This window comes from Glycine max, chromosome 2, assembly GCF_000004515.6.
Source record: "Glycine max cultivar Williams 82 chromosome 2, Glycine_max_v4.0, whole genome shotgun sequence".
Taxonomy (NCBI): Eukaryota; Viridiplantae; Streptophyta; class Magnoliopsida; order Fabales; family Fabaceae; genus Glycine; species Glycine max.
In genome coordinates this window covers 14,802,262-14,828,158 of record NC_016089.4, presented here as the reverse complement: position 1 = coordinate 14,828,158, position 25,897 = coordinate 14,802,262, and the positions used below count along the sequence as shown (strand labels likewise).

The 25,897-nt window shown below is 31.5% G+C and overlaps 3 protein-coding genes and 1 long non-coding RNA gene across 8 annotated transcripts; 2 read left to right on the top strand and 2 right to left on the bottom strand.

Moving 5' to 3' along the window:
- The first annotated feature begins 481 nt into the window (after positions 1-481).
- LOC102661956 (uncharacterized) lies at positions 482-4,780 on the top strand. The gene is made up of 4 exons (XR_001384703.3): positions 482-832; positions 2,057-2,117; positions 2,793-2,919; positions 3,400-4,780. It is a non-coding gene; the product is annotated as an uncharacterized lncRNA (long non-coding RNA).
- A 3,673-nt stretch (positions 4,781-8,453) lies between these two features.
- On the bottom strand, positions 8,454-9,739 carry LOC113000416 (uncharacterized; the record flags this gene model as incomplete). The annotated part of the gene is made up of 4 exons (XM_026127052.2): positions 8,454-8,695; positions 8,869-9,021; positions 9,368-9,451; positions 9,578-9,739. Coding segments are annotated over 4 exons (495 nt in total), but the record flags the coding sequence as incomplete, so codon positions are not given.
- A 567-nt stretch (positions 9,740-10,306) lies between these two features.
- LOC100817273 (uncharacterized) lies at positions 10,307-15,252 on the top strand. 3 transcript variants are annotated; one of them, NM_001255431.3, is made up of 5 exons: positions 10,513-10,732; positions 11,722-11,823; positions 13,522-13,663; positions 13,756-13,802; positions 14,867-15,249. In NM_001255431.3, the coding sequence occupies exons 1-5, from the start codon at positions 10,646-10,648 to the stop codon at positions 15,083-15,085; spliced, it is 597 nt and encodes a 198-aa protein (NP_001242360.2). In that variant the 5' UTR covers positions 10,513-10,645; the 3' UTR covers positions 15,086-15,249. The 3 variants fall into 3 exon arrangements, with proteins under 3 accessions (XP_040862361.1, NP_001242360.2, XP_040862365.1); XM_041006427.1 differs by having other exon boundaries at positions 10,307-10,732; positions 13,522-13,802; positions 14,867-15,252; XM_041006431.1 differs by lacking the exon at positions 10,513-10,732 and adding an exon at positions 10,739-10,945 and having other exon boundaries at positions 13,522-13,802; positions 14,867-15,252.
- Positions 15,253-16,020: 768 nt separating this feature from the next.
- MAPK2 (mitogen-activated protein kinase 2) lies at positions 16,021-21,083 on the bottom strand. Of its 3 annotated transcripts, none has more exons than NM_001248497.3 (7): positions 20,931-21,083; positions 20,497-20,754; positions 20,159-20,288; positions 19,071-19,208; positions 18,439-18,771; positions 17,911-18,091; positions 16,021-16,440 (listed from the first exon to the last, which is right to left on the bottom strand). In NM_001248497.3, exons 2-7 carry the CDS (start codon positions 20,715-20,717, stop codon positions 16,268-16,270), a joined length of 1,176 nt encoding a protein of 391 aa, NP_001235426.1. In that variant the 5' UTR covers positions 20,718-20,754; positions 20,931-21,083; the 3' UTR covers positions 16,021-16,267. The 3 variants fall into 3 exon arrangements, with proteins under 3 accessions (NP_001235426.1, XP_006574474.1, XP_040862540.1); XM_006574411.4 differs by having other exon boundaries at positions 16,039-16,440; positions 20,497-20,750; positions 20,931-21,078; XM_041006606.1 differs by having other exon boundaries at positions 16,039-16,440; positions 20,497-20,941.
- Positions 21,084-25,897: the final 4,814 nt, after the last annotated feature.

The window sequence follows — 25,897 nt, the reverse complement described above, 5'->3', positions numbered from 1 at the left end:
TATTAAGAGCTCTTCTACCTTCTTTTGATTTTTGTATAGTTTTCAATTAGCCGGTGTTTTGGATTGTTGAAACATGGAACTGGTTTGATTAGAATCATATATTCAATATATTCTTACTACAAGAAAAATGATATATGCCTACGGAGACTTTTACCTATAGACATAAATTATTGTAACTAAAAGTCAAAAAATACTTATACCTATTGTTTGTCATAGGTAAAATTTAAAGATTTGTACCTATTATTATTTGATATAAGTAAAACTCAAAATAACTTCTACTTACGATTATTTGGTGTTGGTAAAATTTTATAAAACTTACACATATGGTCCATTACTATAGATAAAATTTAAAAAGTTTCTACCTACAAATACCTACAAATACATAGTGTAGGTAAAATCCCATAAAATAAATCCATATTAAAAATTAAAAAAGTTGCACCTACGTTTGAAATGCACTCATTCTTTTCTCCCACGCACACAAGCAACGAACCAAGTTCTTCTTCCCTGTGATAAGATCGCACAAATTTTGAAACCCTAATTTACTACATTTTGTTTTGGACCTTCATCTGAATCATAAAAATCAATCGCATCGGAGCCCGTTGCGGCGGCTCGGGCTTTCTCGACGAAGGATTTCCCCTCCGTTGTTGTTCGGGTGGACAATTTTAGCTGCGTGAGGTGTTACGACAGCATTAAGATCCGCTCTAACAACGACAGAGCAGTGTGACTAAGGGAGAGAGACAAAGAGATAGCCGAACATGGTTCGAGTTCTAGACCAATGACACCAGTGGTCCAAGCCTCCGAGGTCGACGATGCTGAAGTTTGGAAAACAGAGGTTAATCTCCCCCCCCCCCCCCCCCCCCCGCCTTCCCCTCTCTGATTTGGTTTGGTGGAATGTTAAGGTTCATTCTAATTTGCGTGTGGTTGAAAAGTGAGTTTGGGTTTACTGGATGGGGATGCGGTGAGATCGTTGTTTGCGGTTCGATTAGGTGTTGCTTTGTGTGATTTCAGGGGCAGTTCGTGTGGCTTATGAACTTTACATAGCTTGCTCCCGTTTTATATAGTACAATTGCAAAGTGAACATTTGTGGTAGTTGCCCCTGCTCTATTTAAAACTAAACTTCATATTGTTCTAAGAAAATTTATCAAAGACATATGAAATCTTAGAAAGCATTTTGTAGGGAAGTTGTTTGAGATGTTTCTAACTTTGACTTCAATTTTAAATTGATAATTTGGCTACATTGTTCTTTTATTTTGACAATAAAATATCAAATGAGGATGAACAACAAATGTCTAAAAATTTGATTTATGTAGCTGCACTTTTCATTTGATAAAGCTTTGTGTTTTAACTTTTACCTCAATTACGTTGCTACTTATGTCCCTGTTTGAATTATGTATCGATGCCAATCATTCATGTCCCTATTTTTTCTTCAAGAAATTTCAAGCTATATATATGTTACTTTGTTCCCAACATGCTCTCTCAATAGAGCATGAACTATTTTTGGGCGATTTTGATATTTCACACGCATGCTGGTCCTGGGGGTTATCTCCAATATGTTGTGTACATTGTAACTTCTCTTGGATTTGTGCACTAGTCCTTTGATGTCATTGTTGATGGCATTGAGAAATGCATTATCCAGGCCCATGAAAATCTCAGCCTAGGATCAATATTTGTCAATAAGGGTAAAGGAAAAAAATTGCATACTTTTCTTCTTTCCTCCCTAGGCTCTTATGCACAAGTACAATACATGCATGCAATCCAACATCCATAACTTTCATATCAATTTATTTTACAGATGGTAGTTTTGCATATTGTTGAATCATGTTAGAAAAGATTTAGAACTACAAGAATCAATTTTAGTATTACATTTTGTGTAGTCTTTTTTAAAGTGCAAAGAAGGCTATTTTTGTGCATTATACTTAATTTTGATCAATGTGTATAATTGATCTTATTTTGTGCATTAGTGGATTCTCAATTAGTTCTCTTCTTGTTGTGATGATGAGACACCTTGTCCCTACTGATTTGACTATTGGCCATTTTTTTATGTTATCTGCAAAAGGATTAAGCTCAGTGCAGAGAAGGCTATTTTTGTTTTCATCAAAACAATCTGCCTCTAATTGGTAAGTATCCAGTCATGCCAAATGATTTTTTTTAACCTTTATAGCAATGATTTTATGTACTAAATCCCTTGTTGTTGCAACTGCATTGATGTCTACTATTTATGAAGAAAATAAGGATCAAGATGGCTTTCTTTACATGACTTACAGTGGAGAGAACACTTTCGGATCCCACTAGGCATAATGCATGTTAACTTCTGTAAATAGCTCCCACAAAATATAATTTCTCTACACCCAATTGGTTTTCAACATTGAGCTAGGTGGAATCTTAATTTATGTCAGTGTTGTGGCCAACACAAGAATATCTTTTCAAAACTTTATGAATCTTGCATTTTGAGCAAGTTTGAATCCAATTTCTCCCATAATTTGAAATTAATTTATGCAACTCAACTTTTTTAGAAGCACTTTCATTTAACTCATTCATAAATAGAGGTACATAAGATAAATTCAACTTGTGAGAGAAGTTTTGCTAACTGTATCTCCTTATTTATTTTTCATTTTCTTACAAGTGCTTATTGAAAAACTTTTCCAAACTAACTTTATTAATTGTTTTCTTGTGTAAATAATGGATATTTTCGGGTGCTTGGGCCATCCGTAGTTTCTTTATTTTGGTCATTTGTCCTACGAGACTCTTTTTACATATTTGGTTTGACCGTAGTTGTTTTAAATGTTTATCAGGGGAGCTCAAGGTGGGTCTAACACGGTGTTGGTGGCTTGAGAGATTAGGAAGCAGTGCAGTCAAAAAGCATTCTATGGACTGAAATTTATTGGCAGTGAATCCAATGGCCTTGTTGTCTGGAACAAGGTGCAAAGCAATTTCAATAGTTTATTTTTAGCTGTATTTTTTTTATTTCATGAAGAGTTTTGGATTATTTGTGAAAAAATTGGGCTTCATCCTGTTGATTAATTGGACCTAAATTTAATTAGAGTGTTTTGAACCAAAAGGGTAAAATCTTCTAAATAAACTAAACTCTAAGGTTTAACAAGCTTAGCATAATGGGGTTGGGAAAAGTTAAGAGTGGGATGGTTAAAACACCCAAAACTATGAAGGTTGTTGAACTTAAAAGTGTGTTTGTCTTGTCTTTCTATTTCCCATAGTAGCATTCTAAGATGAATTTGAGCTTGCTCTTTTAATAGGCCTAAATGTCTTCTAATTAGTATGAGTGCAAGTTGTTCATTAGATGAATCAAGATGTTTAGTTGAAAGTGAAAGTTGTCCATGTACTGAAACACGTGTTACTTTGATGTTTACATAATTACTATTTTCTTACCTCTTGTCTTGCTAGCTACCGGAAAGCATAAATTACATAAAGAAGCTAAGAATACAATAGATACTTGAGCTGCAAGTGGTAAACCAGAGGCGAATTTCTCTTCTATGGTGGTGATGTTGAGCTACAATTTCTGCAAGTTCGTTGAGAAGAATAAAATTTACAAGCATAAAGACAAATTCTGCAGAAAGATCATCTCAGACGGATTGTTAACCCTCAGATACGATGCTTCAATTTGCAAATCTTGCTGGGAAAAATCTCCCCTATATCCTGTTGGTATTGTAATTTATCTATTTCACTTTCTTCTCGTAGTTATGAATTTGAATTAGGTTAATTAATTGAGTGAAAAGTGAAATCAACGTAAGATTTTGTTGTATTTAGGGATTTAATTTAATTGATTTTGTGCAAGGGAATATGAATATATAGATCTGATGATGGGGAAAGAGTGAATTCTAATTGACATTGGAAGCTCTTCACAGTATGAGAAAACTAATTGTTAATCTTATTTGCAATAATTTTGCTTTGATATGAAATTATTATGAATTAGTTCAAATGTTTCCTTCAATCAAAGGTTAAACTTGGCAGTTATGTTCCTATTGATCCTCTGCTGAAACTTTGAGCTCTTAAGCCACATTATATAGGCAACTTATATTATCAAAAAAGGTGTTTAAATATGTCAAGTTGTCAACCACATGTAGTACTTGCAAAGGCATTTTTCTCTTGAGGTAACAAGTGAAATCTTCAATGAGAAATTCTTCTGGAGGCGAGGTAAACAATTTCTAGAATGTAGAATTCTTCAGCTATTCAGTGATATATAATAAATAGTTCTAAATGTTCTTTGACACAAATAGAAAATAAATAAATTAATAAAATTGGTTTAGCTGCATAATACCAATTACCAAAGCATGTTAGTTATCAAATGCTTACTGTCCAATAAATGATTAATATTTTCTTTTTATACTATTATCCCCTTATCTTGTATCATGTGGTTATTAGCTGTTAAGTTTGGATGCAGAGCTTTCAGCTTTGTTACTATGAATTGTGTAAGAGATTCACATCAGTTGAACCAGACAATACTAGTGAGTGAGCACTTTGGAGATACACTGAATTTAAAATTTGTTACTATGAACTGTGTAAGAGATTACTGGACCTATGATTCAAAACAGGAGATTGGTTATGTTGGACTTAAGAACTAGGGAGCTACATGTTATATGAATTCTCTACTCCAAACTTTGTACCATATTTCTTATTTTTGAAAGGTTGGGCATTGTTTCTTTTATTGTGTTTTCCTTCTGAAGTTTTATGTTTTTACTAGATAGTAACAAGGAAGTTTGGGTTTGGGTCCTGGATGTCATATTTCAAAATCAATTTATAAAAAAAAGGCAATGGTCATGAAGAAGGCTAGTGCAAAGGGCCGGATCATGATGATATTGGGTTTGTTGGTGTTGTTCATTTTCCTCTTTATCTTGGTTTTCTTCAACTAGTCATTGAGAAAAACCTTGTCAATGCTCAGTTTGTACATGTAAAAAGACCTAAAGCTTCTGTGAAGATACAAGATTATTGAAAGATTCAATGTTTAAAAAATGAATGAAAGCCTCTTTGGTTTGTGAAAGGCAGTACAAAATTTTGATTATGATTAGAAGAGAAGCGATGTACTTGGAAATATCATAAGAGAATTTTGTTTTATAATAATATTAATAATAATTTGGAAACATAAAGCATCTCAATAAATAACGAGCAATGTGAGTTTTTTATTTCGTGACTTTTACCTACGATTAAAGCCTATAAGTATAAGTAAATGGTTTGTGTCTACAGTCTTTCAATGGTAGGCATAGGTTAATGACTTTTACCTACAACTGAATGTTGTAGGTACAAGTTAATATTTTTACCTACAGTTAGATGTTGTAGATATAAGTTAATGACTTTTACCTACGCGCTTTGTGAATTGTAGGAATCATATACAATGATAATTAAATATAATTGTAGGTTAAAGAAAATCTGTAGATAAAAATTCTACTGACAGACTATAATCTGTCACTGTACGTCCCCTCAAAGTTGACGGCCAAAATATCCGTAGGACAAAGTCTTTATTATATTTACCTACACATTTTTAACATCTAGTGATAGTTTTTATCCGTAAGCATAAATCATTTTTCTTATAGTGTCTAACAAAATAAATTGATGAACCCATTTAATCAGCATCACCATGGAAGTCAAACATAACTTTATTTTCATTTTCGTCTACCATGCATGTCTTTTTCTTAGTGCAACTTCAAAATGAAGCACAACCACACGTTTTCATAATTTATCGGCCTTTCATTTATTCTTTCTTGTACTCAACGCCAACACACCCACATCAAACACTCGAAAAAAGCTTGAGATTATCCCACTTGTCCTCCATTGGGTAGCTTCAGGAACCCATAAATTTGAAGAGAGAAGAGAGAGATGTTACGGTAACCTTCTAGTTAGTTTCAAGACAATGCATAAACATAGAATCCGATGATTGTACCTATGATGATCCGATTTGTTCAGAGAGTGGTTTCTCTTTGAGGATCTGTGTTTAATGTTATGGGCTTGGTGATTTGGATCTTACATTGGTCCAATTTTCTACACCAAAATATAAAATCTTTAGTTTTATCTTTAGAAATAGTTTAATTTTTATATATTCATGTATCAAAAAATTAATAAATTTATCATGCATATTAATTTATAATTAAATAATAATATAAAAATTCTTTACTCTATAAATATATAAAAAAATATTTCATTTAGAATTTAATTATAATACATTGATATCCCCTTATACTTTATTATGTATGTAAAAAGTTTATACTCATTGTACATTAAAATTAAACTCATGTTTTTACGGGACATCAGTATAACTAAAATAAATAAATTAGTTCTTGTTTTAGAGTAAAATAATTTTCTCTATAACTTTAAAATAATTTTAAAGTATTTCCTAAAATAAGTGTAATAAGAGTATGTTTCAAATTTATTTTTTATTTTGAATATTTTTATAAAAGGTAAAAAAATAGGGGGGAGATCATTCAAACTAAATAAAAATAATTAATATTTTTATAAATAGTTGTAAAAACAAACATTTTTCAAATTATAAATATAATAAAAATGTTTAATTACATTTTGAGCCTTAATTGCATTTTGTGGTAAAGCCATTGATTATGTGTTCTTCCACATAACTCATTTCAACATCCTCGGCTCGTATTGTTGTATGATAAGCAAAAAATTTGATAAGTCATATATGGGAATATTCTCATGTTAAATTTTAACAAAATATTTTTTACCTACTGTTGGCTAAATGGATACATCTTTGTGCAGTGTGCAAGCATTGAGCTCTCGTCATAAACTGCACTTAAATGTGTTTTCTAGTATATAAAAATCATGTAAATGTTACATCTTTGTGCAGTGTGCAAGCATTGAGCTCTCTTCATAAACTGCACTCTTAACTACAACCGACAACAAATATTACTTGTTAGAAACAATTTTTTCAGGGGTTCATATGATGCTAATATCATTTCATATTATTATTATTATTCTTAAATTTCAAGTTGTCTGTTGATTGAACATTTAGCTAGACATGGGGATTTAATTTCCTGTGTTTTATTCAATATTCACAATTTGTCTAATTAGTGAAAGACACATGATACAATATTTGTTGAACTTGTCGAAGTATGCATCGTGGCTCTCGAGCCAAAGCCGTCATGAACAAAAGGTTTAAAGAGCTGTTGTAAGCCAAAAGGACACGAAATCAGAGGAAAGAGAAAGATGTTATAGAGGGGGGAAATGAAAGCAAGGGAAGAAAATGGTTTCCACATGGTGCTATAGCAAGACGAACTAGTAGTAGCAAGGCTTGTGGCTCTAAGAATTCGTCTAATTTATAAAATTTTGTTTGGACAATTTATAACAGGCACTATGGTTTCTTTTTCTTTCAAAATTTATCTAAATCTGGTTATGTTGTGTTTGATTTTAGCTCTCTTACTTTGATGTCATATACTGTCAATTCAAGCAAATATGTGTGATATTTTTATGGGTTTTTGTTATTTGTACAAATAGATTAAGATTATGGCATTAAGGTTTTTAAGTAGTATCGTAGTCATTGCTCGATTCTTGAGAAGGAGCACCTCTAACTCTGATTTTTTGTACAGTTTCCTGTTCACTTATGTTTTGACTTTAGAGGTTATGTTTGACACAACTTAATCTTGACTTATAAGTTACTAAGTTAAAGTAAAAGAGCTTAAAATAAAAAGTAAAAATTGTTTGTTAACTTTTATTTTTTTATCTTAAAACCAAATTAGCACATATAATGATAAAAAAAATAGTACATATAATAATCTTCATAGTTCATACACCATACATCTTCTCAGATTTTATTTTGTTTCTTATGTGCAATTTACGGTTGTGGTTCCAAAGTTTCCGCGTTTCCAATTTTTCATGTATTTTTTTTACCAGAGGTTTTGGCTTTGGGTGAAGATCTTAGAGACAAAGAGCATGGAATGCTGGGGGCACTATTGAAAACAAAACAAAGTAAAGTGAAATATGCTGTAACAAGAATCGAAGAGAGTCGTTAACAAAATAAGCTCCGCTTAAGCTTTGTAAAAGCTACTCTGACCAACTTTTTCTAAAAGCTACTTTTTATAAAATTTACACTATAAAATAAGTCACTTAAAATTTAAGAACTTTTTTGTAAATATTGTTTGGGAATGCTTCTTTTAAGGAAAAAAGAAACTGAAATTAAGTTGGGCCAAACACACCCTGAATCATTGAAAAATATGGGATCGGTTTGTTTGAATTAGAATAATGCTATTGCCATATATTCAACAAATTGCAAGAAAATAAATTGATCAGAACCCTCACATCAAAAAAAAAAATTGATCAGAACCCATTTAATGGCCATGGCAGTCAAACATTAATCATTTATGTTCATATTCCTCTACTATGCATGGTTTTTCTTAGTGTATCTTCAAAATGAAGCACAGACGCAAATTTGAGTTTTATCAGATTGAGTTAATAGTGAGGCTTTTAAGACCTTTCAAAAGTATATGTAAAGCGGCAAATTACTCATTGTTAAAGGAAAAATCTTCTATTATACAGAAATCACTGTCAATGGCACTAGAAACAATTGTCTCCAATTAACTTTATTAATCAAATGTAGAAAGCCTCTAACTTGGAGGACTACATCAAAAAGTAAAAAAACAATGATTCAAAACCGGGAGGAGTCCTCTAACTCATTCAATCTCTCATCCTTCTTCCTCTTCAATTCAGCCTCATAATCTCTCAGCCTTTCATTCATTTTCTCCTGTACTCAACACAAGTATACCCACATCAAACACTTGAAAAAAGAAACAATCTTTGAAGAGAAGGGAAAAAGGGTTTCAGATTATGCTACCAACCCTCGACTGGGTAATTCAAAAACCCATAAATTTGAAGAGACAGAACAAGCAATTGAGAAGAGAGTGATGCTATGCTAACCTTGTAGTTAGTTTCAAGGCGGTGCATGACATAGAATCCAAGGATGCCTCCAAAGATTGTACCAGCCATGATCCGAATGTAGCCCCATTTCTGAGAAGCAGTTCTCATCATCATTGTTCCACACTTGATTAGTTCATAGAATGGTTTCAGGATCTGCGTTAAAGGCTATCATGGGCTTACTGATTTGTGACAATTATACTTAATGTATTCTAACAAAACATGGAAAGGCCTGTAATGATGTTTATAAAGAGATGAAGGACTTGATTGAATTGTAGAGTTTCAAATTGGGATCAAGTATTGATGATGTAGATGTAAATTTGTGATACTACATGGCATTCTCAATCAAAATTTTATTCTGTCATACATATGTGACTGTTTTACTTACAGTATAGTCTAAAGGGACATAAAAATCTAACTTAGGAACAATGAATTGAATGAAACAAGTGAGTAATAATGTTGAAAGTTCAAATTGCAGAGAGCCAGAGATAGATATAGATACCTGGCAGAGAATGTGAAACGCAATGAGGACGAGAGAGGCGCTTGCAGAGATAGATACCAAACAACTGCGAACCCTAGCAGAGATCTATATGAATAAAGTAATTTTCTTTAGTAAGGAACAGAATTCAATTTGCTGCATCAGGAATTGTAGCAAGGGATAACGAATTGGTGGAAATAATAATAATATAAAAGAAAGGTGAGAGTTACTTACGTAGACAGAGTGAGTGGTCAAAGAGAGAGAGAGGAATGGACTGCGACGGAAGTGCAGCGGAGGACGGAGAACTAAAGATGCGAGACTGCGATGAAAGGGTAGACGGAGAACTAAAGATGCGAGACTGCGATGAAAGGGTAGCGAGTCTGGTTCAGGATTTTGATTATTAAATTAATTTTATTATACAAAGTAAATGAATAAATAAATAAAAATATCTAAAATAGTTAAAATTTTAAATGAAACTGAGCTAACAACTGCTCATAAGTTTGGTTCCGGTCGAATACCAGTAAAAAATATAAGTTTGTATTAGAGTCAAGCTATGAACTCAACTCATTTCTACACGTTTTTTTTTTCTGAATTCTCATTTAGTGTCAACTATCCCTACTCTAATTTTATTTATTATGTTTTAATATTTAATCTTCTATACTTTTGTAGATTTAATTTATTGTTTTAAATATACTATAGCAATGTGTGTGCGCGCACGAATTTATGCATAACATAACTCCATATGTAAGAGAGACTACATCATTAACATCTATCAGCATGATATTACACGTCCAATTATTATCTTATCTTTATTATCACGTGTTACAGATCATATTTGATGATATTAAAGCCTATATCTTCAACATGTAAGAAATATAATGACTTCAATGATTATTATGAAATCTTCTCATCATAGATCAGGCTAATATAAATATTATTTAAATTATTTGGGTTTGTCATTACCATCATGAACTAATGCTCATAATATGTCTGACGAAGGGAGAAGGAGGCAGAGGTACAGGAGAGAAGGTAGGTAGGTATACCGTTGAGGGGTGCAAGAAGCAATGGCCCGCATGTTAAACTCGGGGGCCCATATAGAAAGATGTGGTTTCTGCGTCTGCGAATGAGAAAGAGGACGATAAAGGTGGAACCAAACAAACAAACAAAACGAACGAAGACAGCGAAGGAGCTACGCTGCGAGATTTAGAAATTGAATCCCTAATTTCGAGGTTCCGACTCCTGTGGAGTGATCATATAGCGAATTTTGTGTTAGCGAATCAATTTGCAGAGTAAGGAATAAGGATGGGAAAAAACCAAGCCTACAAAGCTATGCAGAGAGCCAGGCTCGGCGGCGCCTCCGCCGGCCCCGACGAGGTTGAAGACGGCATGGTTTGTACCCTTTCATACTAACCCTAACCCTAACCCTAACCCTAACATTTTCTCATTTCATTTCATATCCCCTATTCTCTGTCTTCTCACGGATCTCCCTTCGCGCTACGTAACCCCCAAAACATTTCCAATGAAGAGTTTCGCACGTGATTATAATAAAAGTGTTCGTGCTGGATTTTACACTCTTGGACTGTGTTTGGCACGCAATTTACGGTATTCTGGAATTGATTTTCATCGCTAACACTTGACAATCTCAAAATTACATCAATTTGTGAGTTGCCGGATGGTGCGCCTCAATCTCAATTTCAAAACTTTGCTAGCTCATATTATATTGGGAACTCTTTGATTTTAAAGCATCGTTCCTCAACACGAAGTTTAGGATTTTCTACTTTAGTGTGATGTCTAAAAGCAAGCATTGGAAAAAGATAACTTGTGCAGCCATACATTAAGCTCAAGCTTGAATCAAAAGTTGTAGCACTTTTTCCTGATCTTTTATTTTAATCTATTTTCTAAAAAATATTAGTTGTTAATGGAAGTGAACCTTTTCTATACCATGTTCAAGATTTTAAATTGCAGTTGCAGTTGCATTATTGCTGTATTACTTGATATTGTGAGAAATTGCGAAGAAATGCAACCAATGCAGTCACAACTGCGGTTGCATTGTACCCACGAGTACACTTCACAAACCTTGACTTTGCGGCTTCACGGTCTGTTTTTTAAAACCCTGATACTAAGTGAGCAATGAATTAACAATTGATACACATGGATGTTCTGTTATCCAAGAATCTTACATAACTATTATGGATGTTCTGGTGTAGAATTTCATAACTAAGGTGTATGAGTTTGTTTGAAGGGAACACTTGCAACCATGGTCTTCATAATTGGCTTCCTGTATATATTATACCATAGGATTAAAATGCTTTATAATGCTTGAATGCTGCATCGCTTTCTTTTTTACCCTGGACCAATATTGATGAGGACTGTCGCAGGTGGATGGTTCATTTCATTCACCAGAATGGCATGCAGCTCGTTTGGCTAGCCTTAACACCTCTCACACCATTACCTGGGAGGAGTACAAAATGAAGCAAAAGGTAATCTTCTGAAAACCTTGAATGCTCTTTCTCACTGTACTTCTTAATCAGAATTAATTGATTTAAAAAACATCCATTGTTTGCTGCTTAATCTTATCCAAGCTACATACTCTTTTAGCCTTTTATTATTTCAATCCATGTCATTTTTGGTTTGAATTGTGCTTCAATTATATCATTGTTTTAGCATCTATGCATTACTATCTCTGTTTATATTTTACTGTCTACTGTCTAGAACATACTCACATTACTACATGCATCCTCTTGCACCTTGCTGTGAATTTGAGGGGGTTTTGTTTTCTCATCATTCCATATGCTCTACTCTAGATTTCAGATCAGATCAGTCCTAAATCAGTAAATTGCGTCTTATCTTTGTCCCATTTTCCAAAACAATTTTGTTTATCTTTTATTTCCTTCTCATTTTCATTTCATCATGTTTTTATCATAAATTTTATTTTATCATTTAATGTTTCTAATATAGTAATTAGATTTTGTTGAACAACCCTGCAATGTTTTGTCATTTGTACATGTACAAGAAGTATTCATTTCCTCATCGTAGTGAAATGGTTATATTGTGCTCATGTGCTGATGTAAAAACTAACATTGCCTCACTGGGGAGGTTGAATTTAGTTCTTTTACTTAAAAGTGTGAAATATTTTCACAACTGAAAAACTTATTACAAATTGTTAAATATTTCTATATATTATTATGATAACATGTTTTACAGATTACAATCTTAAGAATTTTTCTTTACAAAAATAATTTTTTTTACTTAAAATTAAAATATATATAACTTGAAAAACATTATAAAGAAAATATAATTCATATGTGTATTTTTTTCTCCTATAAATATGATATACTATATATTTTTTCATTAGAAGTTATGTTTTTCCTCTTCTTTTTGGTTTCCTTTGTGGATTCGTCCATTTCAACAAATTAAAGGGTATGAGAATATTATATTTTTCTCTTTTGTATGGCCAAATGACAGAGTGCTTTTTTTTATATCGTAGTTGTCTTTACTATTTATTAATACATTACAGTAACCCCCTTATTAGGGATCATTGTTAGACCTGTTAACTTTTTTTAGGGAAAAATTCCAGTAACCTCCCCAAAGATGTCATATGAAACTCCCTTGCTTTTTAATTTCATACGGGCAATGGCTACCCTTTCAACACAGTTGACTTTCGGTTGTGTCTATATTAACAGTGTTAATGAACAAGGGAGGTCATTGTCATGTGATGATAAACAGTACAGATAGGCGACTGTAATGTTGAAAATAAAGAGGAAAGTCTTTGTCATTTGGCCACACCATAACTAAGAGCAAGCATCTGTAGCTAGCTTTAGTAGCCACTGGGAAAGCAATCCATTAAGGACACTTGCAATCTAGCAGCTAAGAATTTTTTATCTTTCTCATTAACTAATTAAGGGGCCATCAGGTACAATCTTATATGCTTTTTATATATGAATGTTTAAGTCACTCCCTGGTCCCCCAAAAGCTATTTCAGATCATTCTCATTCCCAAGGTAGATATTTTATTATAGCATCTTTTTGGTGTGGCTAACATTCTGGATTTGCATTCTTTCCCCAGTTTACTAGTTATTTCCTAAATATCAATGCTTGTTATTCCGTGTGTCAATTTTCTTGGGCAATAGCAGTGTTTGTTTGTTCTCTATATCATACATTTGACTTCATTTGTACTAGGAAGAAGAATTGAGAAAAGGGGAATTGGAAGCAGATGCAGATAGGATGATGAGAGAGTACAGAGCTCAACTAGATGCTGAAAGGGCTCGTAAGCTTTCCCAAGGAAGAAATCACTCTAATAGTAAGTCTAAACATGTGAAAGGTATGTCTGGTAAAGTTGCCAAAACTTGGTTTGTTCTGCTAGCACTTTTCCTGATCCCAGCTTCTAATGAGACTGCATATTCTAACTTGCAGATAAGAGGGACAAAATTTCAAAGAAGCACAGCAGCAGAAAGAGAAAGGTGCTTTTTAATTTCCAAGACATTTATGTTTTTCTGGAGATGAAATGAAAAGCTTCATGTTAAGTTTATGGTTTGGTTTGCAAATTGAATAATGGTGTAACTATCTCTTTAACTTCTGTAACTAAAAACTAGTAACTAACTGTCTTTGCAGTTCAAAAAAAAAAAAACTAACTGTCTTTGCTTTCAGTTTTCAGCAACCATGCTTTTGGACTAAATATAGTGTAGGTATAAGTTGTTTGCATTCATGTTGGAAATTTTGAGGCTTTTGTATCTTTTGTTTTAAATTTTTGAAAGGATAAAATACAAATAATACCCGGGATGTTTCAGTCATTTTCAACTTTAATGTATAAAATTTTTTTGTAACACCCCCCTCTTCCCTGAAGTTATATAAATATGAGTTTCGGTGTTCCATAGTGCTAGAAGCGAGTCAAGCAAGTTGAAAAGCTATGTGACCTTTCTTCTAAGGCTCTTACTGAGTTACTTCTCACGTGACATATAGAACCCACGCTTCAAGAAGGTTGTGTTACAAAATAATCTTGTATGAAAATTGAAAATGACTGAAACATCAAGGGGTTTGGTTGTAATATACCTTTTGTAATATCTTTTATCACCTTGAGGTTTGGACTGAAGGTTATGATGAAAATGATTATTTTTTGGTTGAAAGAAGTTGATGTCAGGTTTTACTCTTTTATTTTTTTCCTTTGAAGTTTAAATGGATTTAATTTAAAGTATTCCTTTTCTCCCAACCATTTGCTTTACACCGATGACTATGCCTTAACATTAACTTATCTAAGTGTGAGTCTGACTCAAGTCATTGGTTAAAACCTTCAATTTATTTTGGAAGTGAATAAATCACTGTTTTTAATTGATCTGTAGCTACTGTTGGCTTGTTTATTATTTTGCATTAAACCAGCTTTATGTTAAATTACCTGACTTTGGTTTTATCTTGAATTATTGGATGAAAGATGTCAATGAGCCAAACAATGTTGATTGACACTTGGTTTATCCGTTTGTTATGAACGTAAAAAGTTTTATGCATCCTCTCATTACCTCTACTCTTGTAGCATTCAAGAAGATCTTCTGCATCTAGCTCCTCTTCGTCATCCTCAGACTCTTCCAGTAGCGATGAAGAAGAAAGAGGGTCAAGAAGATCCAAGTCCAGGTCCAAGAGATCAAAGAAGGAAAAGAAGTCCAAGTCAAGAAGCAAGGATGCTGGAAGCGCTAGTGAAGACGAGGGTCCAGTTCGCCTTTCAAGATTCTTTGGGAACGTCAAGAGTGAATAGTGCTTGAATACTTGGTTGTGTATCATAAAAAAATCATTTTATGCAAATAGTAAATTATGGCAAGCTTTACTTCTATGATCAACGTATTCTTTCTTTACAGATTTGTAATTTTGTATGTCATTTTGTATTCTCTTCTCTTTCAAAAAGATTATTTTGTCTTTGATTAATATGTGTGAGATGGAGGCGCTTTTGGGTTTTGACGTCTATAAAGTAAATAGACTGGCTGTGTACGCACTCTAGGAAAAAAAAAATAGGCAATATAGCAATAGTTTCAGTAATTTGCAATGGTTGATTACTCTATACTTGCTTCATTTTTTGTTCAAGACGTGTTTATTTGCATCGTTTTAAAAATTAGACTGGATAAGTCAATTCCACTGGTTGGATGGAAACGAATCGGGTCACTTGGTTACAGTTGAAGTATACAGGAAATTAGGGAGATAAAATAGTTGGTCAAGAATTAGTCAAACTGGAAATGATTCAACCCCAAAAGGTAACTTCAACGCCTCAAGTTTCTAACTTTGGTTCTAACAGTGTTCTCAATGACAATTTTCTATAATCAATCAACAATGTCATTGAAGGATAAATGACGACAAAAAATAAACGTTTTAAATAGAGGTTGCTCAACCACCAAACTGACTTCCATATCAATCAAGGTCTAGGCTTAAAATCACCCTAAAAGTTCAACCAGTGAAAAAAATCAGAGAACAAATAACAGATCAATTTTTTCAATCAATCTTTTCATTTGATTGCTTTTTTTTTTTAGTTTTTCTTAGTCTAACCATAAACCAGCATTCTTTTACTTCGCCGGTTAAACTTATTTTTAATTGTTAAGATAAATGTGTTAACAAAATTATACATGTAAGCAGAACAAATAACCTTTAACATGGTTATGCTTCAGAGAGAGAGAGATGACTTCAAATCCATAAAAGCACAAATTTGAGACCAAGAAAAGATTTATCAGTTGGCTGGAGCCAATGAATTGGACAATAATAATATGAAGCAAATAAGCCAATACAAATACCTTACGATTGTTCCAGTCTACCAATCATGTCTCTGATGGAAATAATTCAACTCCAAGATCATCTGGTTTCAGATGATAGATATATATACACAATGAAATCCCTTGATCTATGGACACAAACATCACACGATCCAAATCCAATGACAACAAGACTATCACTACTACTGCTGATACTCAGGGTTAAATGCTAGAGCCTCTCGGTATATCAGTTCTTTCATCTGTTCCTCCGTCAAAGCATGTTGTTCAAAGTCAAAGTTGAAGGGAGTCATGCACACTGGTTCATCACTGATGTCATGCAGAGATGTCAAGTACGGGTGCGCCAGTGCATCTTCAACTGCAAAACCAGCCAAACAAAGGAATGTAAGCACTAGTACCAAGTGCTAACCCTCAATTAACAGCATTTGGCATTTCATTTACAGGCTAATCCTGACATTTTCCAGTATTTGTCAATCATAATTGGAAATAAAAAATAATTATGGACTTGAAAGTCCGACTAGGAAGTGATGTTTCAGTTTAGCAAGGAAAGGGAGAGAATTTAATCCATTAGACTGGGTGAAGTGCAGGATAGAAATTGACATGATCAAGAGATGTCAAGAAACAACTCTGAAAGTATTGTTAGAGATCGGTTTTCTCAAAGGGATTGTCATCCACTCTTTCCTCTGTTTCAACAGTGTTGAATTCCTAAGATGAAAGGAAATTTGAATAAAAAAGAAGACAAGAAGGGAGTGCCTAGATAGAGGCTGCAGATGTGCTGTCTCTCTGTACAGAGCCTCCCAGAATTGTGTTTTCCTAAGTGTCAGATATGAAGCAAGGCTTCCTTTGGTACGCAACTTACAATTATATGCAAGAAATTGTGGGAACTTAACAACTATGCTCTAAACAAAGTCTCATTGTAGCTGAGAATTAATGAACATTTTGGTTTGTCCTTTACTTAGCAAAACTATGTAAAGTCAACCAACCACATATAAGTTGGTTCTCATTTCAATATTAAATTCTTGAAAATTTGTGTTCTAATTTCTATTCTCTTGGATTGCAAAAGCATTCAGTAGAAGAAACCTATAGATATTAGATATTGATCAATTTACAAAATTACTGTGCTTTATAAGGGTGAATTTGGTTTGTAAACCTGTTTTCTATTTTTCTTAGTAATTACAAAATGCTAAATTGTTTTCACTTCTTGATTCAAAGATTTGAAAGGATATAGTGGAAACATGTTTTCACCATTTCCTGTACAAATCCTGAAAAAAGGAAACAGTAAAATAGGGGGCAGTTTTGTAATTACTAATGAAAAAGAAAGCAGAAAACATTTTCACAAACCAAACTGGCCCTAAGTTAGCCATTTCCAAAACACTGATTGAAGCTACAAAAACTGCTACTAAATATTGAAATAGATATCATAAACTGAACTTGTAAGTTGTGACCATGCAAATACTAGTGTACAAAGCCTAACCAACTAAACAGAAGCCACACCATATTAGTCGATAAGCTTAGCCAAATGTAAGAAAAGTAATATAGGTTTGCAATGTCACACGTTGAGTGAAAAAGTTGAACAGATAAAATCATGCACAAACAATTTCTGAAAGATATATAGTATAAAAATCAATACAAATGTAGCATCTCAACAGCAAAACTAAAAGTGTGATAAGGTAGATGCAAATTGTCAACTCATGATTGATGATTTGCATAGATGACTTTTAACAAGTACTTGTGGTGTCAAAAAGCATAAAATTGTAAAGTATGCATATTGATATTATTATATCATCATTAACCACAGAACACAGAGCCTCAAGCAATGAAATCTTACCAGTAATCCTTTTTCTAGGATCAAAAGTTAACATTTTTTCAACAAGATCTATAGCTTCAGGATGGACATGTGGAAACTTTTCCTGGAAAGATTGACGGCGGTAAAGGGGTAGTTGCCTAATGTATCTCTTAGCATTTTCATTCAGGAACCCCAAATCAGCCTCTGATGGGGTGCCAATCAGCTGTAAAGTAAGAAGCATATCTGTTATATATTGATTTCAATGCAGACTGTCATCAAAGATGAACTATAGATCACAAGGTTAGAAAAAGAAAACATAGCAAAGCAAGTGCAAATTTTGGCATGAATTTCATCATTTTGGTTAAGTGTCTGACTTTACTCAAGTATGGACGTAATATATTGAAACTTAACCTGAATTATACTCCAGAATGACACTGCCATAGAATTTCAATTCGCTTTAATAATGCATTAGTTCCAAGTCTGGCAGGTTAATCATTTCAACCATAAAAACAAATGTGAATCAATAATTCTTGAACTTCTTCAAATAATGAAGACTTCTAAATAAATTACCTCCATAAGTAGACGCAACTGATGCACATGATCTCTGCCAGGAAACAAAGGCTTGCGATCCATCAGTTCCATGAAAATACAACCAACAGACCATACATCAATTGCTGCAGTGTAATCAGAAGAGTTCAACAGAAGCTCTGGTGCACGGTACCATCTTGTAACAACATATTCAGTCATAAAATCAGTTTCAGACGTGACACGAGCCAGTCCAAAATCACAAATTTTTAAGTCACAGTTGGCATTCAGGAGAAGGTTGCTAGGTTTTAAGTCCCTATGCAGAACATTGGCAGAATGTATGTACTTCAACCCACGGAGGATTTGATACAGAAAATACTGTGCCAAGAAAAAAGATTGTTGTCAAGGATAAGATTAAATAAACTCACCAAACAAAATAAAAAATGAGACAATTATCAAATCCTTTCCCCAAGTCATGAAAGATGAAACTCAAAAACTCCTCTATTACCTAGTATCTCAATTTACAGTATTAGTGCAATAGGATTAGGATGTGAGAAAAAGCACTGAGCAGATTTGGTGAAGGTGAAGGTAAAGGTAAAGACAAGAAAAGGAGCAAGTAAAAGAGAAATTTCTCCAAAGGCATCTTAATTTTATACCATCATTTTAAAAATATGTACCTGACAGTGCTCCTCTGATAATCCTTGGTTTGAACGAATAATTTGGTGAAGGTCAGTGTCCATCAACTCATATGCAATGTAAACATCATTGAATATCTCCCTTTGAGGTGGTGGCACTATATCCCTGATTGCAACCACCTAGACAATAATTAAAATAGGCAAAAAAAAATTTAAGAATTTCTCCTGATGCTCTGAAGCTGTGGCAGATCCCATCACAAAGCTATTTGGGAACCCCCTCTACCTGTATTTTTCCCCACAAAATATAAGACATATATATGATTTGTACAGGCTTTAAATGACCTAAGGATGAACACCTTTTTGTTCGTTATCGGAACTACAACAAGACAAAAAGGAGCAGCCATGCAGTAAGTGCAACGTTTTTAACCGGAATTGTAGAAAAGCACCTCCATGTCACAAATAAAACAAGTAACGCGTGTAACATGTATCTTAGGAAGCATAAATAACCAAATGCCAAATCAATTTAAGAAAATAAAAATTGCATTCATTAATTAATACAGGACAGAAATGGAAAAGAACTGCATCAAGATTCATGATAACGCAACAAACTAATAAAAAAAGTTGTGCAAGGGTATCAAACAAACCAAAAAAAAACAATTTTCCTTTCGTACACAACTCCGACATGCCCTTAAAGCGTTACGAATTACCATCCTGCAACTTGGCACCTTTGATTGCAACTTATTGTCGCTGTTAATAAGTTCATTACCAGTAAGCTAATGCAAGTATGCCACATAAAACTAATACAGGTGCAGCATTTTGATCTCGAATCACGATGTCGCCTACAATGTTTACAACCCCCCAGGCCCCCATCATTGAGCAATCATCATTCATTACCTCAAACTCAAAGTGTTTCACAGCTGAAAAGGAACAAACAAACACACTGTACGGACCAAATGGCCATTGAATTTGAAGCCTTCACACACAAAATCAGAGGATCTAAAGTGCAACAACGGACAATTACATCACACCACACAACAGAGAAGAGATTGAGATTCAGTTCACACAAAACCAAACCAAAAAAAAATACTAGAAACGCAATCATCATCATTCATTCATCATCACTCACTAACGTTTTCATGATCCATGTGACGAAGCAGCTTGATTTCACGGAGGGTCCTCTTTGCATCAATCTTGTTATCAAACGCATTCGCAATCTTCTTGATGGCAACGTGCTCATTCGTCTCCGAGTTCAAAGCCGAGCTGTTCACACAAAAACAACACAAAAAACAACCCAAAATTTTTCCATCTTCCATTCCCAAAAAAAAAAAAAAAAATAACATATTTTCCTCAAAATTTCCAAAAAAAATATGCGACAGAATCGAAAGAGAAAAAAAAAAAAAAAAAAAAAGCGAACTTGGGGTTGGATTTGATTCGAAAAGGGGGAAAGGCAAAAAGGGTAAGCGAGTACCAAACGATGCCGTATGCGCCTTTTCCGATGGGCATGATGGGTGGCTTGTATTTGGCGGTGACTTCGAATATGTTTCCGAATATGTTGTATTGGATGAACCTGCCACCGTGGCTCAGCGTCGCCGGAATATTCTCGATCCCCATAGCCATCGCTTGCTGCGGCGGAGGCGCCGCGTCGGACATCACGGTGTCGGCCGGCGGAGCAGCTCCTCCTCCTTCCATTGCTCTGTTTGTTCTCTTCACTCTTTTAGTCTTCTGTCTAAAATTGAAAGAGAGAGAATGATAGATAATGATTATTACGATGTGTGAATGAATGAATATATTTTATTTATATGAAAAATGTTTTATGATGATGAAAGTGGTGGTGACGGTGATGCAATGAATCCGTGTTTGTTGTATATGAAAAAAATAGGATTAGAGAAGCAGAATAGGAACCTGATTTGTATGTGTTTGTAAGAGGTTTTGGTCAAACAGATCTGTACTCTCTTCTTTTTCTCTCCTAACTTCTGTAAAAACTGTATCTCTCTTCTGTCAACCTTTTTTTGTTTTATTCATTTGTTTTTTTTTTCTTCTTCTTCTTCTTAATTTTCCCCTTTTCCTTTTTCTTATATTTTTTTCTACACAGGCATTTTTTAAAAATTAACAAAGTAATCTTATTTAAGTTACAATTAAATATTTTTTTATCACTATGAAATTTTTCTCAAAAGGATCGAGTTCGGGAATGACTTGTTGGTAGCTACGGTTAACCATTGAATATGAATATTTGTTTATTATTATTGTTGTGCAATTGCAGCAATAAAATTTGAACCAGGAAATCTTGTGTAAATTATGCAAAATCCCTCACTGCTACTAGATGGATCTTATGGAGACATATAAACATCTTTTTAATAAAGATCTTTTTGAATCTTAATTTACACTACTTTATCAGAGATTAAACGTTCTTCACCTTACATCTTAATCATCAAAAAATATTCTACATGCTTATTTGGTTAAACATTGTCTTTCACCAATACTTTCCTTTTATGATTAATTTTTATTGGATGAGTTAAGGCAGGTGTTATTTAAGAAATAAAAAATTTACTAAAAATGTAATAATTAATTAATGTTTATTCTCTAATGATTAGGAGTATTTAGTAAAGTGCATTAATGCTCTTTATTTATTGTTTTTTAAAACACTCATTAGTAAAATTGTATGTTGTTTTTTTTTTTTGCATATGGTAATATTTTTTTGGTACATAATTTTATTGATTAAATATATTAAATACTTTTAAAATTTAGAAATGCTAAATGTTTTCTAAATTCAAAATATTAAATACTTTAAAATTTTAAAATATTAAATGTTTTTAAATTAAAACTTTTAAATGTTTTTAAATTTATAATTATTAAATGTTTTTAAGTTTACAATTATTAAATGTTTTTAAGTTTAAAATTGTTACTAAATGTTTTTCAACTTTAAATTATTAATTTTTTATTCTGTTTACAGTCATTAAATTTTTAATTGTTTTGTTTCAATTTAAATTGTATTAAATTTCTATTAAAAATATAAAATGATTCTGTTTTTTTTAATGTTCTTTTTTAAATTCCATAATTAATTCTACAGCAGTTAATAAATGCTTTTCGGTACCTTTTTAGAGCAAAACTTAAAAACTTTGCAGATTGGGCATTTCCATTTCCATTGTATACATTTCCTTTTGTTTTTACTTTCTTTCTAAGACTGGAAAAAAGCGGCAAAATAGATACATCATTTAAAAAAATTTCATTAACTGTTTTCGCAATTCACTCAACATTTCGGACTTTTCTTATGCTGTCATAAAAAATAGTTATTTTAATTAATATAGTTACTCTTTTAGTTATACAATGACAACTTTTTATTTATATGGTAATGTACATTATTCTAAAAATTGAATAAAAAAACATTTACTAAGAAAATTAGATAAATTAGTTGAACTTGAACATGTGTATTATTATAAATCATATTGGAAGGGTAATATTTATTTTATGAGCACTCATGATCTCCAATAAAAATTATCATTATTTTTTATAATAAATATTTCATATCAATATCATTACCCTAGCAAAAAAAATAACAAAAATATGATAATCCATTAAATGTATGTTCATTTCCATTAATTATTTAAAATTATGTTAAACTAACACCTATTGTAATTTTAGGTAAATATTTATAGCTATACTTGAATTACCATTATTTTGTCGTTGGAGAGTACTTAACAAACTTTTGAATTAGAAACTCTTTTCTATATTTTATTCCCGTGTTGTTGGAGATTGCTTAATGAACTTTTGTATAAGAAACTCCTTTATATCTCTTTATTTCAATGTATTTTTAGTTGAATTGTACCCATAATTCAAACATGCATTCTTTTTACACACAAAAGAAAAGTTTAATTAAAAAGAGTCATAAAATGAAAACACAAATATATCTTATAGGTTATTCAACTAAGATATCCCAACAATCAAATACTCATATTTATCTAATAAAAGACTTTCTCACTCGAATTTACTCAACCAATACATATATACATAATAGGTATTCGATTAAGATGTCCAATCAGACCAACTAGTAAGAGTTATGTCATGTCGATTCATATATTACAATAATAAGAACACATTATTAAAGTACATAATCACAGTTAAAGATGAATTACCTAAAATAATAATCACCCACCAAGGCTCATAAGGTCCAAGACCCACCAAAATATGTACAAATAAGTACAAGATTCTCAATGTAAACATTGTTCACTCATTTATTATTTATATTTATTGGTCTCAGCTCAAGACTTTACAATCATTAAAGTATTTTTTGCAAGCATCCCACCTTTGAAAGACGTATAAACAAACATTGATACAACATACTTTTGACGGTCAAACATGCACTTTATACTTAGTCTTATGATAAGGAATTGATTTCAAATTTAAATAATATTTACATTAAATTAAAAATTATACTAAACTTTATTGATAACTTTCTTTTAACATAAAATATTCAAACATAAAATTAGTATATTTCAAAATCAGTTTTATAAAAAAAACAATATTGCAAAATAATTACTCGAACATACACTAAGTTAGAAGAAAATGCTACAAGTACACTCTTTTAACTGAAATTTATTCAAAATTATAAATTATGTGAGTCTCACTCCTTATTTAATAATTTTATTTATAAATTTGTATTTTTTTAATCAATTTCAATAAAAATAATATATGAAAAGAAGTGTGTTGCTATTTGTTAATACTCCACAAGTGAGAATTCTTTTTTTTTTTTTAACAAATATGTAAAAGCTGCTTTGCTTGCACTGTTGTTGATTTATAAAACCAATACAATAAGTGGTTAACTGAAAGCTAAGTTTAAATATAACTTTTTTTGAAGCAAGATGAATTCACCGAGAACATTTGTTGTAGTCAATATACTCCACAAAAAAAAGATTTTTTTCTCCATAGTATTTTTTTAGAGGGCTATATAGTTTTAGATATTAAATAATCTTGATTGTTGGCATTAACTGTATCGATTTCTCTATCAAATTATTAAAATTAAATTTCTCTTCATTTTATTGTGGTATAAAAAAATTGAAAACACTCTATTTAATTTTTTGTTGTTTAAATTATATTTGAATTAATAAATTCATTGAACATCATACGGGTGTTTATAAATAACTATAAATTTTGAAAAATTTAAACACAAAAATATATTTGCATGATCATTTTTATTTCCAAATGTTAAAAAATAAAATATAGATATTTAAATTTTTTTGGGTAAAAATCATTAAAAAATTGTTGAAATGGTATTTCAATAAATATTTGCAAATGATATTTTAATTAGTTAATATTTGTTATGTGATGCGTGACGTATCACATTAACAAGTATTAACCGTTGATTACAATTAAAAATTTATCAAGGCTCGAAATGAAATCAATTCCCTTCAAAAACTTATGAAGGCTGAAAATGAAATCAATTCCCTTCAAAAACTTATCAAGGCTGAAAATGAAATCAATTCCCTTCATTCTTTTCTATATTCAGTAAAAATAGTTGAAAATTAGTTAGAAGTTTAATAACTAACCGAGAACAGAAAGTTGTTTATTTGTTGAAAGTTAATAGATAAAATTTATTAAATTAATTTATTGAATTTAGGATTAACCATGTCTAAAGGTGCGATGAGATAGAGTCACCACTAAGAACAACCCAATCTTGTTTTAAAAAATATGGTGGTATAATAGTTTTGTTATATTTTTTATGTTTTTTTATAACTAAATTAAAATTATTGTTTTATTTCAAGTTTTTTATTCAAATTAAGATGTGATATGTGATTGGTTATGTTTACAAATTCACATTGAATGAATTGTCAGGTTACGAGTTCATATTTGATTTATTTTTTTAACAAAATGAGAAACATAAGCAAAAATTCAAATTATAAAGGAATAAAACTAAATACTAGTATAATAATAAAATAAAATAAATATATGCAAGTTTTATCAAAAGTTGTTGAGACAAGTAGTTTAATACTTAAATTCCTTAACTAGATATGGAAAATTAAATTTGTTTCTAACTCATCATTATGTTATTATGTTCGTCTTATATATAGATATTTATGTTATCTAATTTTTTTTTGAGAATAAATTAAATAATAGATGATAATATTACAATAAATTGAATAAAAATGTGATATATTTTTTTGAGATTTATTAAATTTATATAATTCATTTAATATAACAAAAAAATTTATTTTTAAAACTAAATAAAATAAATATTTTAGTGATTTATTATTTTGTATATCAATAAATGATCATAAGTTGAATTCCTATTAAAACACTTTTATTTTAAAAAAAAGAAATTATTTTTAATAAAAACCATGTATCTATATTTTTATATAATATGTATTTATATTTTCAAATATTCTAGTATATAATGAAATAGTTTATAAATATAAAAGAAAATAAATATGTTTATATGATGTTATGATATAAATTTTAATTTTATTTCAATTGAACCTACAAGTTATACGCTGGTTGAATTATATGAGTTGAGAGATTGAATCATCTATCCCAACTCAACTAGTTTTAATGAGTTAAGTAGATTAATTCCTCAAATTAAACTCAATTTAACCACCCTTTTTCCTTCATGGAATTTTTAATGTCAAATTAGTTATTTTTTTACATTAAAAGTTACGATTAAATTGGTTCTTTTTTTACGTTAAAAATTATATTAGTCATTAAATATTATAATTCAATGATAAAATAATTTTGAGGACCAAAATGAATAAATAGAGATTAGGTGCATGCTTTTTTATTATAATATTTTTTTAAATGTAACGTAACGGCCGTTTGCTTAAGATGATTATGCTTTTTTATTACAGTATTTTTTTTAAAATATAACGTAACGTACATTTAGC

Coding starts and splice junctions, on each gene's coding strand:
- MAPK2 (NM_001248497.3), bottom strand. CDS start 20,717: ATGGAAGGAGGAGGAGCTGCTCCGCCGGCCGACACCGTGATGTCCGAC. Junction 18,772..19,070: donor TATCAGAGGAGCACTGTCAG/GTACATATTTTT, acceptor TTCTTGGCACAG/TATTTTCTGTATCAAATCCT. Junction 16,441..17,910: donor TCCTAGAAAAAGGATTACTG/GTAAGATTTCAT, acceptor CTGGTTTTGCAG/TTGAAGATGCACTGGCGCAC.
- LOC100817273 (XM_041006427.1), top strand. CDS start 10,646: ATGGGAAAAAACCAAGCCTACAAAGCTATGCAGAGAGCCAGGCTCGGC. Junction 10,733..11,721: donor ACGAGGTTGAAGACGGCATG/GTTTGTACCCTT, acceptor GGACTGTCGCAG/GTGGATGGTTCATTTCATTC. Junction 11,824..13,521: donor AGTACAAAATGAAGCAAAAG/GTAATCTTCTGA, acceptor CATTTGTACTAG/GAAGAAGAATTGAGAAAAGG.